General features: G+C 38.1%; 1 protein-coding gene across 1 annotated transcript in view; it reads left to right on the top strand.

Annotated features, from left to right (window-relative positions):
* The first annotated feature begins 204 nt into the window (after positions 1 to 204).
* Positions 205 to 18,028, top strand: part of LOC126278225 (innexin inx3-like) — a 29,460-nt gene continuing 11,636 nt past the window's right edge. Inside the window, exons 1-4 of the mRNA XM_049978205.1 lie at positions 205 to 422; positions 7,403 to 7,577; positions 12,986 to 13,200; positions 16,540 to 16,758. Coding sequence (XP_049834162.1) covers positions 7,418 to 7,577; positions 12,986 to 13,200; positions 16,540 to 16,758 — 594 coding nt within the window. The 5' untranslated portion in view covers positions 205 to 422; positions 7,403 to 7,417. The remainder of the gene's footprint in view (positions 423 to 7,402; positions 7,578 to 12,985; positions 13,201 to 16,539; positions 16,759 to 18,028) is intronic.

An 18,028-nucleotide genomic window follows, 5' to 3' on the forward strand; every position in this document is an offset into this window, starting at 1 on the left:
CCGTGATTTATTCAGTTTTCAAATTTACACTGACTTTTTGATCACCCTGTATACTGACGGTTTGACAATATTATAGAACATGTGAGGCCTCCTTGTGTCCGGAGAGACACGACGAAAACAAATTATGTTTATATCTCGTGTCACAGAGCAAGTTTTGTCATAAACCCCCCCCCCCCCCCCTGCTACACAACTGCGCTGTTTTTGCTCATTTCCAATCGCAGCGACTGGCGGTAGAGCGCTGCAACTGTCTTCCGTGGCGGTGCAGCGGTTTCCGCTAGAACGCTCCCTTCCCTGTGGTTGGGCCACGCTGGTGGGGAGCCACAGAGAACCGCTGGAAAGGCAGTGAGCGGCCAGACGCCAGTAGTGTTCGGTACGCCAACAGCGAAGGACACGTGCTGCACCGTTCCTAGCCTCTCCTCCAGGTACATCGCGCCGGCCAACCCGCTATCTTTGCGGTTTTGGATTTTCTTGTGCTCTAAGTGATCGACGAAGAAAAGCTGTTGTGTTGCAGTAGGTCAATACTGACAAGACTCTACTGTAACGAAAATTTGTGTAAATAGAGGATGGTTTCTGACGAATGTGCGATCTGTCACGTGGTGATGTTTTGGCCTCAGTCGTTTAATCAGCCGGCTTTCGAGCTATTGTAGGCTGTAGCAAGAGCATTATTTTATACGTGATACGCCCGGATGACTGCAATATGGGAGCAGCAACGAGCAGTTTACTCTGAATTTTATGGGACAGTTACCTTTTTTGCGCTGCATGGGCTGGTCACATTGTGGCGCTATAGTGTGTGTTTTCTGCATTGCATTTAAATTCGATTAATTGCAAACATTCCAGCCACTCTGTCTGTAATCTGAGACACTCCTGTTTGTGTGTCGCCTACCTGTGTGGCTGAAGCAGAACAAAAGCCCGCTGATGAGTCAACTGTTTGCAATTCCCAAAGCAGTCTCGAAATCTAATGAATTACCGAAGGGGAGTTCTGTTCTTGAGTAGGCTACTTCTTCTTTCAGGTACAGGTACACTATCAGCAGCTTACCTAAAACAATATGTAACGGTACAGCACAGCTAAGATAAATTAATTTCGTAGTTAAGCGTAAGATCCAGGTTAGTTGTGTGCTACCCTTCTCTCAACAATTATGTACACTTGCTTGATATTAATTACGAATTAATACCGCAAAAATGAACTACATCTACTAGCTCGAAAGGGGGCGTAGATAAGTGAAAGCTTAGCAGCGGTAAGCTGTGGACGTTCACATGGTGTTTACCGTGGAATTCTTGAATCACAGTGACCAGTTGCAGACTTGAGAGCTTCGTTGTAGTGGCGATCCTATCCATATTGTCAGTTTTATGCGTAAAGTCAGGTCACGTTGCCCACGAAACTGCGCGTCCGCGGACTTGAATAGTGGTTCTGATGCAAAAAGGCAATGTGGAAGGGGAAGGCAATAGAGTACTGTGATGTTTGGCGTTGCCCCATTCCCCGCACAATAAATGTACCATTTACATGCTATATCGCGGTTTAGCGTTCTTTCGGACGATTTAGGTATTGGCAGGAGAAAACGGACAATTTAGCCCTACCATTGTTTGTGTAGTAGGCAGATAATGTATTGTCTGAGGAATTGTCGGTGCAGAAGGCTTATTTCCATGATTTCTGCTAAACTCGTGGCTTGCGTTCTAGGAATCAACAGGTACTCTAAGACGGTTGGCAGACATTAAGTACGTACGCAGCTGCAGTTCTTAATAGGTCTCCCTGAAAAATAACTTATGTGTGTATGTATCATACGACTCTGTGCATTCGAGGCAGGGAAGCTAAGTTATGCACAGCGTTCGTCCTCGAACTAACATGTTTTATAATTGCAGCCTTGGCACTATATTGCTGCAAGCAATAGGACCGATGATTTCCTTACTGTTTCATTAGGTGCTTATTCAGTTTCCTTTTATTGCGTGGATTAGAAGTTACCCTAGTTGATACTAAAAAAATAAAGCATCTTGTGGTGTTGGATAATGCAACTTTTTGTAGTTTCCAATAATCAGTCAACTAGATTCGTAAACACGTTCTGTTTGCAGCGATTCATTCAATTTGTAAGGCAACACTGACGAATTTTATAAATGCTATATCAGGTTCTTCCAAAGTTCTAAGACTTCGGTGCAAATGTTGGCTAACCTGTAGCGTCGTCCGTCCCTAAACAAAAACCTACAGCAAAAGAAGCAGAGGGTAATTTAAAATGTGTCGCAGTATTGTATCTTAATCTGGCGGCATTATATTATAAATGTAACAGAAATAAATAATTTTTGTGATTACTTACACCGTTGTATTAAGTTTCTATGGGACAGTTCGTTGCAGAATAAGCATGCTCATCTACATGGATACTCTGCAAATCACATTTAAGTGCCAAGCAGATGCTCATATTTGTCATTAGGTATATATGGACAGGGCTGTAAGTTTAACATGTTGCTGGGGAATAGGTTAAAACTTATCCCGCCACCCATCCACCTCTTTACAAAACATTGCAACATCGCAGTACGAAATATAAACGTAACTGTTCCGTGTAAATGCGCCGATTTCACGTTTCCCGATATGCTAGCAAAACAAACTACTAAAAATAACGCGCTTTGGCCAGATTTTGTCGCGGTGTTATGACTGAAAGTATGTGTTTCCGTAATACGTAATACTGAGGTCACTTCCATGTACATTCTTATAACATAATGATTCATGTCTCTACTTCATATCAACCACACCCCACCTCTTTTACCGCTTTACACTCCTTTAAATGATGCTATTTTCTGATCAACTCATTTCATGACTGTCATGGGTGCATCATCTTTTGTGACGCATTTTTTTTTTCCAAAACCATTCATGTAAGTAGAAATGACACTGTTGTTTTGTGTTATCGTATGCCCTTCCTATGTTTTATGTATTCATGAGAAATTGAAATGTACAGTATTAATGCCTCACAATAAATGTGGGAAATCAATAACTCTATCACAGTTTTTAAAATGTTATGGTCCTCTAAGCACCAGTTGAGTATTTAATAAGTATACTGAAAGAACCAGAGGTTGTACAGAGTTTCAGAGAGAGCATAAGGGAACAATTGACAGGAATAGGGGAAAGAAATACAGTAGAAGAAGAATGGGTAGCTCTGAGGGATGTAGTAGTGAAGGCAGCAGAGGATAAAGTAGGTACAAAGACGAGGGCTGCTAGAAATCCTTGGGTAACAGAAGAAATATTGAATTTAATTGATGAAAGGAGAAAATATAAAAATGCAATAAATGAAGCAGGCAAAAAGGAATACAGACGTCTCAAAAATGAGATCGACAGGAAGTGCAAAATGGCTAAACAGGGATGGCTAGAGGACAAATGTAAGGATGTAGAAGCTTATCTCAACTAGGGGTAAGATAGATACGGCCTACAGGAAAATTAAAGAGACCTTTGGAGAGAAGAGTACCACATGTATGAATATCAAGAGCTCAGATGGCAGCCCAGTTCTAAGCAAAGAAGGGAAGGCAGAAAGGTGGAAGGAGTATATAGAAGGTTTATACAAGGGCGATGTACTTGAGGACAATATTATGGAAATAGAGGATGTAGATGAAGACGAAATGGGAGATACGATACTGCGTGAAGAGTTTGACAGAGCACTGAAAGACCTGAGTCGAAACAAGGCCCCCGGAGTAGACAACATTCCATTAGAACTACTGACGGCCTTGGGAGAGCCAGTCATGACAAAACTCTACCAGCAAGATGTATGAGACAGGTGAAATACCCTCAGACTTCAAGAAGAATATAATAATTCCAATCCCAAAGAAAGCAGGTGCTGACAGATGTGAAAATTACCGAACTATCAGTTTAATAAGCCACGGCTGCAAAATACTAACGCGAATTCTTTACAGACGAATGGAAAAACTGGTAGATGCAGACCTCGGGGAGGATCAGTTTGGATTCTGTAGAAATGTTGGAATGCGTGAGGCAGTACTGACCTTGCGACTTATCTTAGAAGAAAGATTAAGAAAAGGCAAACCTACGTTTCTAGCATTTGTAGACTTACAGAAGGCTTTTGACAATGTTGACTGTAATACTCTCTTTCAAATTCTGAAAGTGGAAGGGGTAAAATACAGGGAGCGAAAGGCTATTTACAATTTGTACAGAATGACAGTTATTAGAGTCGAGGGACATGAAAGGGAAGCAGTGGTTGGGAAAGGAGTGAGACAGGGTTGTAGCCTCTCCCCGATGTTATTCAATCTGTATATTGAGCAAGCAGTAAAGGAAACAAAAGAAAAGTTTGGAGTAGGTATTAAAATTCATGGAGACGAAGTAAAAACTTTGAGGTTCGCCGATGACATTGTAATTCTGTCAGAGACGGCAAAGGACTTGGAAGAGCAGTTGAACGGAATGGACAGTGTCTTGAAAGGAGGATATAAGATGAACATTAACAAAAGCAAAACGAGGATAATGGAATGTAGTCAAATTAAATCGGGTGATGCTGAGGGAATTAGATTAGGAAATGAGACACTTAAAGTAGTAAAGGAGTTTTGCTATTTAGGAAGTAAAATAACTGATGATGGTCGAAGTAGAGAGGATATAAAATGTAGACTGGCAATGGCAAGGAAAGCGTTTCTGAAGAAGAGAAATTTGTTAACATCGAATATAGATTTATGTATCAGGAAGTCGTTTCTGAAAGTATTTGTTTGGAGTGTAGCCATGTATGGAAGTGAAACATGGACGATAACTAGTTTGGACAAGAAGAGAATAGAAGCTTTCGAAATGTGGTGCTACAGAAGAATACTGAAGATAAGGTGGATAGATCACGTAACTAATGAGGAGGTATTGAATAGGATTGGGGAGAAGAGAAGTTTGTGGCACAACTTGACTAGAAGAAGGGATCGGTTGGTAGGACATGTTTTGAGGCATCAAGGGATCACAAATTTAGCATTGGAGGGCAGCGTGGAGGGTAAAAATCGTAGAGGGAGACCGAGAGATGAGTACACTAAGCAGATTCAGAAGGATGTAGGTTGCAGTAGGTACTGGGAGATGAAGCAGCTTGCACAGAATAGAGTAGCATGGAGAGCTGCATCAAACCAGTCTCAGGACTGAAAACAACAACAACATATATTTAAATGAATTGCCATCCTAAGTCGTGTTTTAAAATAAGATGGTTTTTTTTTTTTTTTTTTTCTTTCTGTTCACTTCTGTTAGAGTGATTCTGCTTCTTATGTTGCCAGAAAGGTGAAAATATTACTTAGGCTTTGAGATGTCTACATCATTAGGTTTATGGATTTGTCCTGACAATGCAGCAGCTTCTGTACCGAACACTTTGAGGTATATTTTATTAATACAGTTCCAATCATCTTTTATTTGCTAACTTCATAACAATATTTTTCTGGCTAGCTTACTCTAACCATACTATTATCACTAAAGGTACATTTTTGTCAGGTGTTCCATGACAGATTATGCTTCAAACATATTAATGCTCTCCTTAGCATAAATATTTGAAGAGTTCATATTTAAGTCTTAAGAATGAAATGCAATATTTTCAGTATATAGCTGCAGTAACTAAAGCATGGTCATATGGAGTAGACAACAATATTTTAGATGATACTGAGAAGGATTTCTTTGTAGGAAGGAGTAGTGTGTTATCTTGGATGGAGAAGCAAAAGGCATAGAGGTAAGACCATGCATGAATCAAGGAAGCTTGTAGCAGCCCTTGCTGCTCATGCTGTACATTAATAACCAGGCAGGCAATGTTTATAATAACCTCAAATTGTTTGCTGATGATGCAGTTATGTGACTGTCTAGTGCCAGGGAAAGTGCATAGATATTGTCAGATCTCATAAGGTTTCAAAATTATACAAAGATAGGCTATTTGATTTAAATGTTCAGAAATGTAAAACTGCACACTTTCACAAGAAGAAAAAGATCTCATCACATGACCTTACTACCAATTTGTCACTGTAGAAATCAGCCAACTGTACAAATTCATAGGTCTAACAATTTGTAGGAGTATGAAACAGAACAATCACATAGGCTCAGTTTTAAAGAAAGCAAGTGACAAACTTCAATTCATGTGTAAGATACTGATAAAATGCAATCAGTCTATGAAAGAGGTTGCTTATAGAACACTTGTTCAAAGTGGGACCTATGCCAAATGGCACTAACAGCGGATAGAAGTTTAGAAACAGGGGTCGCATGAATGACCATATGTTCAATACTCTTAGAGATACTGAAAAAATGGAAATGGCACACACATGGAGATACAGGCCAATTATCTTGTGAAAGCCTATTTATAAATTTGGAGAACCATTACAAATGTAAGAATCTATTCCTAGATACCATTCACACAGGAATCGTGAATACTAGATTAGACTGACTACAGCACACAAAGCTACTGAAGCAATCATTCTCCCTGCATTCCATATGAAAATTGAATAGGAAGAAACATCAATAAATGGGGCAATGGGAAGTAAGCTCAGACATGCATTTCAGTAATTTGCCAAGTTTGATGTGTATTGTATTTATGTTGCTATTCCTACAATGTAGTTGAGTAATGGATGATGACACTACACATAAACATCCAGTCTTAAGATATGTATCTCTCTCTTTGTAAAATTATGTGAAAAGTATCTGTGACTCATGTAAAAGGGATGTAATATGTGAGTATTGGCCCATTAGCAACACATTTGGAATGACAGATTTTGCATTCTATGTATGTATGTATGTATGTTTGATACTGGTGACATGGTTATATTGTAAGGGAAGAGGAATGTCTTACTGACTTGTTAGCTGAAATTATGTCACTTGAATTGGGATCTGGTCATTATCACTACCCTTGTTATCCAGAGGAATGGTGTGAGCTGTGCATTTGCAGGAAAGGATCATTCTGGCATCATAATATTGATCACTTTTTTTATTCTAAAAGACAACATCAATCACAAAATAACAAAACATGTTATTGCAGTTTGGGATTAAATATATACAAAGAATATTCACAGTTTAGAAGCATTTATCCAGTTCCCTACCCATGCTTATATTAACAGCAATAAGGGAGTAACAATGGTGTATTGCTGTGAGCAGTCATGGCATTAATGTACAATGATTTAGGAAAACTATGAAAAAGCCAAACAGTATGGTGGGAATCAGTTCAGAGTTATTGTTATAAAAGGAATGTATCCTAAATCCATCATTTTTGGATGAGACAATAACTCTTATACCTTGGGTACTCTTCTGGGTGGACGAGTGCACAAAGATAAAACCTTCAGCTTGTACTGAAAACTGGCATTTAAAGATCACCAACATTCAGCTAACAATGTATTTTGCCAGTGTTATCTTCTAAACAGTTAAACTTCAATAATTTCCTGTAATGTGATTTTTAAATAATTCAAGTTAAGGTTTTCCATTATATTATGTTCACAGGCTGAACGGACCAACATGTCTCTCTTGAAATTTGCATCATCAGTTGCAAAATTCGTCAAAGTCAGAGCCTGGGACAAGGAAGTAATAGATACCTTTGACTTCAGACTTCATTATCGATTCACGAGTGCTTTTTTGTTCCTCGCAAGTATATTGTGCACAGCAACAAGTTTCCTTGGTATGTATCACTATTGTAACTTTGGTAATATTTCTTATCTCTGCACTTTCACCTTCAAGTTAATTGTTTAATTACCTATTGATGGTTGTTAATGGACAGGAACAATATCTTAGAAAACATGCAGCCTCTCACACTCATTACAATGAAGTAAGTTAGGATGGAAAATCTGTCATTGAGATTCTCATAAATATCACTAAATGTAATTGTTAAAAAAGAAGCTGCATAGCAAAGCCCTTTTTAGCTTTATGCACTCAGTGAGACATGAGAATTGATGCAAAATATTGAACAGATTTCTGTAAGTGGTGTAAATTTGGTTTCATGAACTTAGGGTCATTCAAGTAGTTAATAATATAGTTAGCACATCAGATTTCTCTGTGGTTAAATTATATGCAGCAGACAATTTGAACAATGGTTGGGTCTGAATAAATGCCATTAACCTTACCTCAAACAACAAGTAAGATTTACATATGAAAGATGCCCCAAAAATTGAATCTTTGGAATTACTCACTGAACAATATCCTTGTTGTGGAGGCAGTCACCACTTTAGTTATTAAAGAAGCCCAGACTAATTTTAAAATAGAGGTACATATATGTATCCCATATTACTGTAAATTATTATTCAGTTTTTATAATATTTTAGCTAAACATTTAAACTATGTTAAAATACACACTATGTTTCAAGAAGATTCAGTGTTCACCAGACTGAAACATAGAAACTTTGAGTAAATTACACTTAGAATTAGGTTTTTATTTTCAAATTAATCATCCGATTTTTCAAGAGTATATTTTTAATATGAATTTGCATACAACCTTGGAGTCCCTACTTCATGCAATTAAATACATACAAAGAATATTCACAGTTTAGAAGAATTTGTCCAGTTCCCTACCCATGCTTATATTGGCAACAATAAGGGAGTAACAATGGTGTATTGCTGTGAGCAGTTGTGGCATTAACGTACAAAGATTTATCAGATGCTCAACATAGCCTTCAGAAGATGCATAACATCATCCCAAGAAGTCACTCATATTATTGTGAGCACATCTGGAGTTACTGCTTTCACTGTTTTTGCTCCTTTTGATATGAAGGTTAAAATTTACTTGTTTCTACCCTCCTCATTGCAGAAAACAGTTTTGTGAAATCAGTTGTATCTATTTGAAACACTGTTTGTACACATTGCATGACAAAAAAAGTGAAGCACCAAAACGACATTGTCTGATGTGAATGTGTAAATGAAGGGGACTTGTGTTCAGTGCATGCCATCTAAAAATGAGGAATGGATTCCCTCCATTAATCATCCCTGCCCCATTAATACTAAACTAAGATCAGACAGACTATCCCTAGTAGAATTACCATCCTGTGTGTAAGCTGCCATTAACACAACACCACAAATGGTTGCATTTGGAGTGGTGTCATCCAGGAAGCACTGGTGGCTGAATGATTTTGCATTATATCCAGTGATGAGTTACAGTTGTGAACTATCCCAGATGATTTTCATCAGTGACCTGGGGAGAGGTCCCATTCTTCTAATGTAGGAGGGGCGCAGTAGCATTTCTCCTAGCACCCTGATGTTGGGCGCCATTGAATAAGACTTCTGGTAATGGCTGTTAGTAATTCAGGGAACTGATGACACAACAGGATGTTCTGGACAACCTGTGTCCTCTTGTGTTGCCTCTCGTGACAGAATCAAGATGCCATTTTTCAATGAAACTGCTTGTCTCAATAAGGGATGTCTCTGATATGAACAGTTTGCATGATGCCTTCGTATGAGCTTTAATTCCCTCTTGGTCCTTAAAAGTGATATATGTTGTGAGCAATAGAACTATGTCAGTCATTTTAAAATGTCAGTTCTGTAAATTTTTTGAATAGTGTTCCTCAAAAAGAATGTCACCTTCCCTCTAGAGATTCCCATTTGAGTTCCTGAAGCAACTTTAGCATTTACATGTTGTTTGAACCTACGAGCAACAAATCTAACACCCTGCCTTTGAATTAGTTCAATGTTCTCCTTCAGCCTGATCTGGTATGGATCCCAAACATTTCAGTAGTATTAAAGAATAGGACACTCCAGTGTCCTATGTGTGGCCTCCTTTACACATGAACTATAATTTCTGAAAATCCTCCCAATAAACCGAAGTCAACCATTTGCCTTCTCTACCACAAGCACATTCCATTTCATATTGCTTTTCAGCTTAATGCCTAGAAATTAAAGTGACTTGACTGTCTCAAGCAGTTCACAACTAATGCTGTACCTGAACATTACAGGTTTTTCTTACTTGTCTGCAGTAACTTAAATTTTCCCACATTTAGAGCTAGCTGCCTTTAATCACATCAACTAGAAATTTTGTGTGTCATCTTGTATCTTCCTACAGTCACTCAACTTTGATACCTTACCATACACAAGACCAGCATCAGAAAACAACTGCGGAGTGCTGCCTACCCCGTCTGCCAAATCATTTAAGTATATAGAGAACAGTGATCCTATCATACATCCCTGGTGCGCTGCTGACGATACCCTTGTCTCTGATGAACACTAGACATTGAGGACAACATACTGGGTTCTATTACTCAAGAATCTTAGCAGCTTATTCCATATGTTCGTACCTTTAACAGCCTTCAGTGGGAAACCATGTCAAATGCTTTCTGGAAATCTAGAAATACAGAATCTATTGCTTTTCATCCATAGTTCACAGTATATCATGTGAGAAAAGTGTAAGCTGAGTGTTGCATGAGCAATGCTTTCTAAAACCATAATTTGTGAATATAAGCTTCTCAGCATTAAGAAAATTTATTATATCTTAACTGAGAATATGTTCAAACTTAAGTTACGGATATTGGTCTGTAATTTTGTGGATCCGTTCTTTACCCTTCTTTTGTACAAGAAACAGGAGTCACTTGCGCTTCCTTTTATATGGGACTTTGTGCTGGACTAGAGATTAACAATAAATACAGGCTAGGTAAGGTGCCAATGTTGTAGAGTACTCTTTGTAAAACCTCTAGCTGTGACACCAGACTCGTCAACAAGGGACTCGATGGAAGCCTTAAACTGGCTTAGCGATTTTACATAGGACCAGAACATTATTGGGTTCTCAGCTGGATCTTTTGGTAAAGTGTCACGGTGTTAGAACTATGCTTTGTGAACAGATCTTTTCACATATGCACGAGTTTCTGCTAACCTGTGCTTGTAGTCATTTGCGCATTCTCTTTTGACCGAGAGTGCAAGAGCCTCTGCTTCCCCAGCATTTTCTGAGCTTCATTATTAAACTACTTAATAGGCGCACAACTTTCCAGACATGATTTATAATCTGCTTGAACTTTGCCCATAATCTCTCTGTGTTCATCTTACTGGAATTAAATGACATCAGTTCACTCTCTAAGTGAGATGCTATTAACTGCTTATCTGCTCTATCTAGCACAAACTCTCTCCTAGTTTCTTGACTTATTTATTAAATTTTGTAATCATAGTTGATGTAATGACATCATGGTCACTAATCCCCATTGCTAAATTGACATTATTGATGAGATCCAGCCTATTTGTTGCTACAAGGTTAAAGATGTTTCGTGTGTGGGCTGCCAAGCTTGCTGCTCAAGACATTTTTTGGAAAATGTGTTAAATAGTATTTCGGATGACTGTCTGTGTGTACCCCTGCAATGAATCCATAGACCTACCAGTCTAGACTTCGTAGGTTAGTCACCTCCAACTAGAATTGGGTGTGCAGTAAAAATATTCAACAATTATCCTCAGATCTGTCCCCAATAGAACATGTATGAGACCAGTACGGATGTAGACTTCATCCGCGCGCAGTATCTGGAATAAGAGTACCAGTTAAGTGTGTTGTGGCCCATCTTGCCTCCAGGAAAGGGTGCAACAGCTTTGATGCTCTTTCAAACTGAATCGGTGCACGCATTCTCATCAGACTGGGTGCAACATTATACAGATAGACTGTCCAGTTCATAATTTTGACTCGATGTTGTAATCACTGAAATAACATCATACTCTCTCAATCTGTGAAGTTCATTATTTCAGAGATTAGTTAGTGTAATGTGTATTGTAGGCATGTTAGAAGGAAGAAATAGGGAGCTGTTGGCTATATACAGGAGTAAAGCCCCGGGTTGTACTCCTAAACAAGTAATGTGTTAAACAAATCTTACAGTGCTGTGCTTCAGTAAAAGAATTGGTAGCATGTGGGATAGCAATTCTAAACTTAGTCATGCAATTAAAATCGGAACAAGACACAGAAATGACTGGTAAGTCATTGTATACAGTGATTTCAGTACTAATTTCGTCTGGGATAGTACTGTTTAGAGTACATAGTCTGTTTCCCCACAGTAAAATACACAACAAAAATAGTGCAACAGCAATTGGTGAGTAATTTTTAAATCTAACAGTCTTTGATGAAGCTGATGTGAGCTTCGTAATATGTAGGAAGTCTGGCGTAATTGTCAAATGGCAGTTGTAGATATCCATGTCTGTCAGGTTTAACCCAAGAAGAGAAAAGTACAGTATCACAGAATCATAAATGCCAACTCTAACCTTATTCAGAGGGAGTCTACTGAAAATTTGCTCAAGGAACACAGTAGATGAGGAATTTCTTTCCTAAAAAATATTCTAATGACAGTATGAATCCACTTGTCCTCTACAAAGTGATGGGAACAACTGGTGATAGTTAAGTATGGTTGACACCTGAGATGAAAGTACAGCCATTTAATTCAGAGGACTAACTATAATAAAGGCTTAAAACTGCAAGGAATACTACAAAAGTTTTAAGGCATGTGAACAGATTTATTCACAAAACAAAAAAATTCAAGAACAATGCATTTGGAGCATTATTAGGTATGCATTGAATACTCAGTAAGTCAAATTATTTTTGATTTCCTGATGACAGTAGCTGTGAAACACCATTAGATTCAAAGCATTGGCCACTAAATGCATTGAATTCTTCCAGACAATAGCACAACGGTAAAGAGACTTCCAGTTTTTCCAACCTTAGATTACAACAATCATTCTTTCTCTTGTGCTGATCCATAGCAGTAGACCTGTGTAAAAAGCTTTTACTGGAATTAAAAGCAAAGGCATACTGCAGGAGGAATGACACTAAAATGCATGAGATAAAAAGGCTGTGCATCCCTCTCTGGAGTTCAAAATTATGTTTTATAGTTTGGTGCAAATGTCTCATACAGACATTAGGCAGGGAATTGAGAATCTGATTTTCAGAAACAACGTAAGACTACCATGTAAGCCACTCTTATGATTAATCAGAATATTTGAACACATGGTGGTAATTTTAATTAATAGTAATGTTCATATGAATCAGGTTTTTAAACTTTCATTCTATACAGACAGCTGAGAGTGATTGAGGAGGGTGTCATTTCAAATAAAAGATTAATAATATTAACTTTATTTGCACTACAGGTGATCCAATAACTTGTATTGTTGATAATGAAAAGATAAAAAAGGCTGTTACAACATACTGCTGGATTACATCAACATTTACCGTGCCAAGATTAAAAGGTGGAAGACCTGGTGTGGATGTAGCTGCATATAATGTAGGACCATATTTGGCATATGAAGAGAGTGTTGTGCACCATAACTATTACCAGTGGGTCCCATTTGTACTGGTATTCCAGGTAAGAGAATAACAGCTATATTGTCTTAAACTTCTTAAAATTCCATTATGAACAGTGAAATATAACCTGCCCAGAATCATTCTGACGAATCTATTGAAATTTACTTGTTGTCTTAAGTTTCATCTTTTGTATTTCTTAGACCATGACCATCCACTATCCTTGTTATACCATTATCACAGAAGTCAGTCGATAATTCACATGACACTGCACAGTGTGCAATAGATGGTAAGTGATGTGCCCCTCCCCTCTGCTCCCACTCCACCCCTCTTATCTTCATTCAGAGTTGGTGTGTAGGAAAAAATTGCTAATATTCCTTTATATAAAACAGACTTTCTGTAATATACTGCTTTGATCATTACCTGAAATGTAAATTGGGGATATTATTTTGTTTCCCATACTGAAAGATGGGATCTTCATCAGGAATAATTTTCCTTGGAATAGACAGTCTTTCTTGTCTTCTCATACATAGGTGTCACCACAGGGTGGGATGGTACATGTGTACCACTCCAGCCCCTCAGCCCAATATTTTTGAGAAGCAATTTCTATTTTTTTGAGTCTGTTGACAAAAAATGACACTGCTGAATGAATACATCCAAACTTAATTACACATACTAATAGCTGTTGAGCAGTAATAATTAATTCTTTGCAGAATTTAGTAACATGCCAGTAAATAAAATCCATTTATATTTTTCACTAAAAAGACTACATTCTAAGTTTTAATGAACTGTGTTGGACGACTGAGTGATGAATAAGCAAGCTTCTGTAAGCTTCAAGTTGGGGTAGCCTGGAGTCTGAAGGGTAACAATAGACTGCCACATGAGAGCTACGTACATTCGAGTGTTAATATGATAACAAAGTTAGTCGGTGCATGTGTCACAAGGAATTGGTATGAAGACAGTTACAGATAATTCACCAAGGCAAAGGAATGATGTTAATGAATACTTATTACAAAATATATTCCACATATTTTCTTAGATTCTCCCATACAAAAAGGTTTATTATAAACTATCCATAGTGGCTTCACCCACATTACTGAGAAAAAGAAAATTACATAATGTGAATTGTTACAGGGTGGTATTGTATAGCAGTAGGGTTCCAGTGTTCTCCATTTTTTAAAAGCATAGGTCTGCACTAAGAAACTCATTTCTTTTCTGGCACATTTTTTCACTTTCTTAAACTAGTTTGAGTCAAAATAATACCCAAATTAAAAATGTAAAGATCTTCGTCTGTTACTTTTGTACTTGGTAATCGCAAAATACAACTTAATCCAGCCCAAAATAGGAACGCTGTAAGAGTTTTAAGTGCTATTAAAATAAATGGCCTGAGATATCCACAATGCACCAAAAACTTGTTTTAGGTTATCATTTTTCCAAATGGTTCAAAGGGATTTCCTCAACAGATCTTGTGATCTATACCCTATTTAGTTAGGTACCACCTAGTGAAGTGAAGCAGTGGCTAGCACACTGGCCTTACATTTGGTGGGACGGCAGCTCAATCCTGTGTCAGGACTTCCTGATTTAGGTTTCCCGTGATTTCCCAAAATCGCTCCCGGCAAATGCTGGGATGGTTCCTTTGAAAGGGCACGGCCGACTTCCTCCCCTAATCCGACAAGACTGATAACCTCCCTGTTTTGTCTCCTTCCTCAAAACAACCCAACCCAACTTAGCTGACCTGTCCCCATCTCCTCGTCCCCGTGCATCTCATCCTCCCCCTCCCACGCCGACCCGTCTCGTGCCCCCCCTCCCCGCCGACCCATCTCCCCTAGAACTTAGAACTACTTAAACCTAACTAACCTAAGCAAATCACACACATCCATGCCCGAGGTGGGATTCGAACCTACGACCGTAGCGGTCGCGCGGTTCCAGACTGTAGTGCCTAGAACTGCTCGGCCACTTCGGCCAGCATGTTGAAAACACAGAGCACATTATGTACAACTTATTTTCCAAAAATGGCATTTCAGAAACTGCCTTGATTAGGCCTACACACAGATGAATGTGATGTGAAAAAGTAGGCATTTTGCAAAATTAATGGTGGCAAGGTAGTTTGCCAAATTTCAAATTATTACTGAAGTTGATTGTATTGTTCTCAAACTCCTAGTTACATTTAAACTTTAATATGAAACATTTCTATATTTCATGGTTTCGAAAATATCTCCTCTGAACGCAATAATACAAATTGTCTTTTAAGGTGTGTTTTATACCTTGAAAATGGAACTCTAAAGAAACAAAAGAATATGTATTTCATCGTTTTGATCTGCTACATATCCACACCTGGGAATGTTTGTTCCTTGTCAAATGAAAAAAACACACACACACACACACACACACACACACACACACACACACACACACACACACACACACACACACACACACACTTAGCCCATTTAGCTTGGGTCAGTGGGGGGAGGGTGGGGGCACAAGACGGGTCGGCCGGTGGCGGGGGGGGGGGGGGGGCGGCAAGAGACAGGACAGAACTGCCTAGCTGCATGAAAGGATTCTCTGTAACAGCAAATTTCAAAAAAAAAACTCTTCCCTATCAGTCTTAGGTCTTGATATATAATGTTCTCTGCAGTTTGAGAAGTTTCATTAATATTTGTTTAAATGTATCATGTTTGATATTTTTCAAGAAATGCTATCCTTGAGATTTGCCAAAGTAAGATATTAGATCTAATGTTGAGAGACTTACTGTTCCTCCTTCCTCTACTAATATTCATTGTTCAGGTGGTTGAATGTAATACACATAGTGGTCAGAAACAGCCTGAAAATTTTGCAACGGTGTTTTGGGTTAAGTTGTGCTGTGAAATAATTGTTATGAGAAAGATTTGATGTGTCCAAGCTAATTAGTAGTGCAGTTAGCCAATTAGGCTGTTGTGTACACAAATTAAGTGGTGTGCCAGGGCAGTGTTGCCATTTGGTTTTAGAAAAACCAAATTAAGAACACAAATAAGTGATACAAAATTGGACATGGGATGGTAGAAAGTACTGTACCCAAGCCAAAGGCTGAGCAGTCTTGTGAGCAATTGTCGATGCTAAGAAAACAACTGACAGACTGTTTGGTGGGCTGCTTGAATTGGCATGCACAATGACCTGATAGGCTAACTTCAATGCTGATTAATTAAAAAATGGCACAACACATCAATTTTTTTTAACAGTTATTTCTAAGCACAACCAACATGTCAACACCCTTAAAAGCTTTTCAGACTGTTTATGACCACATTGTGTACTGTTAGCTTAAACCCCAATTTTTTAACTTTCTGCCAAAAAGTATATATTTTAACATTTATGTAGATTTCAGTAATATTTTCCAGAAGATTGTTGAAAAAGATTGTTTTTGCAGGGTCTGATGTTTTATGCACCTCACTGGCTGTGGAAGAAGTGGGAAGGAGGCCTTATTTCCAATATTAGTGAAGGGCTGAGAGGTCCTAAGATGGATGCCAATGAGGAGACAAGAAAAAATATGGAGCGTGTTGTTTTATACTTCACATCATCGTGGAGAATGCACACAATGTACTGTGCATGTTATACCTTTTGTGTCGCTCTCAACGTAATAAATACAGTGAGTAAACACTAATCTGACTTTACCTAAAGCAAACATTACTAGAATGGAGAAAGTGTCTTACATATACTGGAAAATTTATAAGAATGCACACACAATTCTGAAATCTAACAAGGACTTGTGAGATCTATAGTGCTGTGTTGCATTCTGAATGTGGACAAACTTGTTGTAGAACAAGTGGTTATAACATTTTGGTTGGTTTGGTGTGTATGGGAGTTAGCTAACTCCATCTGTTGTTCAGGTTCAGTGTCTACACAATAAGTAAGAATTTGGAATTTTCAGTACATCAAATTATTGTAATAAACTTGCCAGTAAACTCTTTGTAGCGTGCTTAAGTAGTAATCATAATAACCACAACTTGTTTTGCAAATGCTGAGAAGTGTTGAGAGTTTAGTTTCTTCGCTGCCTGAACCTGGTAAGCTTATCGGTATCATCAGTTTAAAATCACACTTTTAATTATTATATCATTCATCTAGGTGTCTATATTTGTATGACAAATATCAGAAATTTAAATATTTTGTGCATTTGTAAAATTGCTGAAGGAAAGCTATTTCAAAATGGTACTTTTACTTAATGAGGGGGTTGGCAATTAAATTGAACTTGTAACCAGAAAGCATAAAAGTCAAAATTAGATACATACTTTGCAAACAACTGTTCATGGCAGAGGCTTCCTTGTACCACTACTAGTCACTTTCTTTCATGTAACACTGACAAAATGAGCAACGAAAAACGAATGTTTAAAAGCCTCTGAACAAACCCTAATGTCTCGGATCTTACCTCCTTGATCCTTTCGTAAAATGTGCATTGACAGAAATAGAATTTTTTTGCAGTCAGCCTCATATAAGTTACCTATATTTTTGCAATACTGTCTTGTGGAAAGAGCATTGTCTTCCATCTAGGGATTGCCATTTTTTCATGAAACATCTTCATAATACTTGGGTGCTGATAGAATGATTGGTAACAAATCTAGCAGTACACCTCTGCATTTCTGTCATCTTCCTTTAATCCAATGTTCACAGTACTCAAGAATGGCTCGCATTAGTGTTCTATATGCTGTCTACCTGATGGATGAGCTATACTTTCCCAAAATTTTCCCAGTAAAGCAGTAGAGCATTCACTGTCCCTATTACAAACATTACATGCTCATTCCATTTCATAGTGCTTCACAATGTTACACCTAGATATTTAATCAAAGTGACTGTGTTGAGGTGCAATCACTAATTCTGTATTCAAATGTTGCAGTGCTATTTTTTGTACTCATCCTCATTAA

Source organism: Schistocerca gregaria, chromosome 6, assembly GCF_023897955.1.
Source record: "Schistocerca gregaria isolate iqSchGreg1 chromosome 6, iqSchGreg1.2, whole genome shotgun sequence".
NCBI classification, from domain to species: domain Eukaryota; kingdom Metazoa; phylum Arthropoda; class Insecta; order Orthoptera; family Acrididae; genus Schistocerca; species Schistocerca gregaria.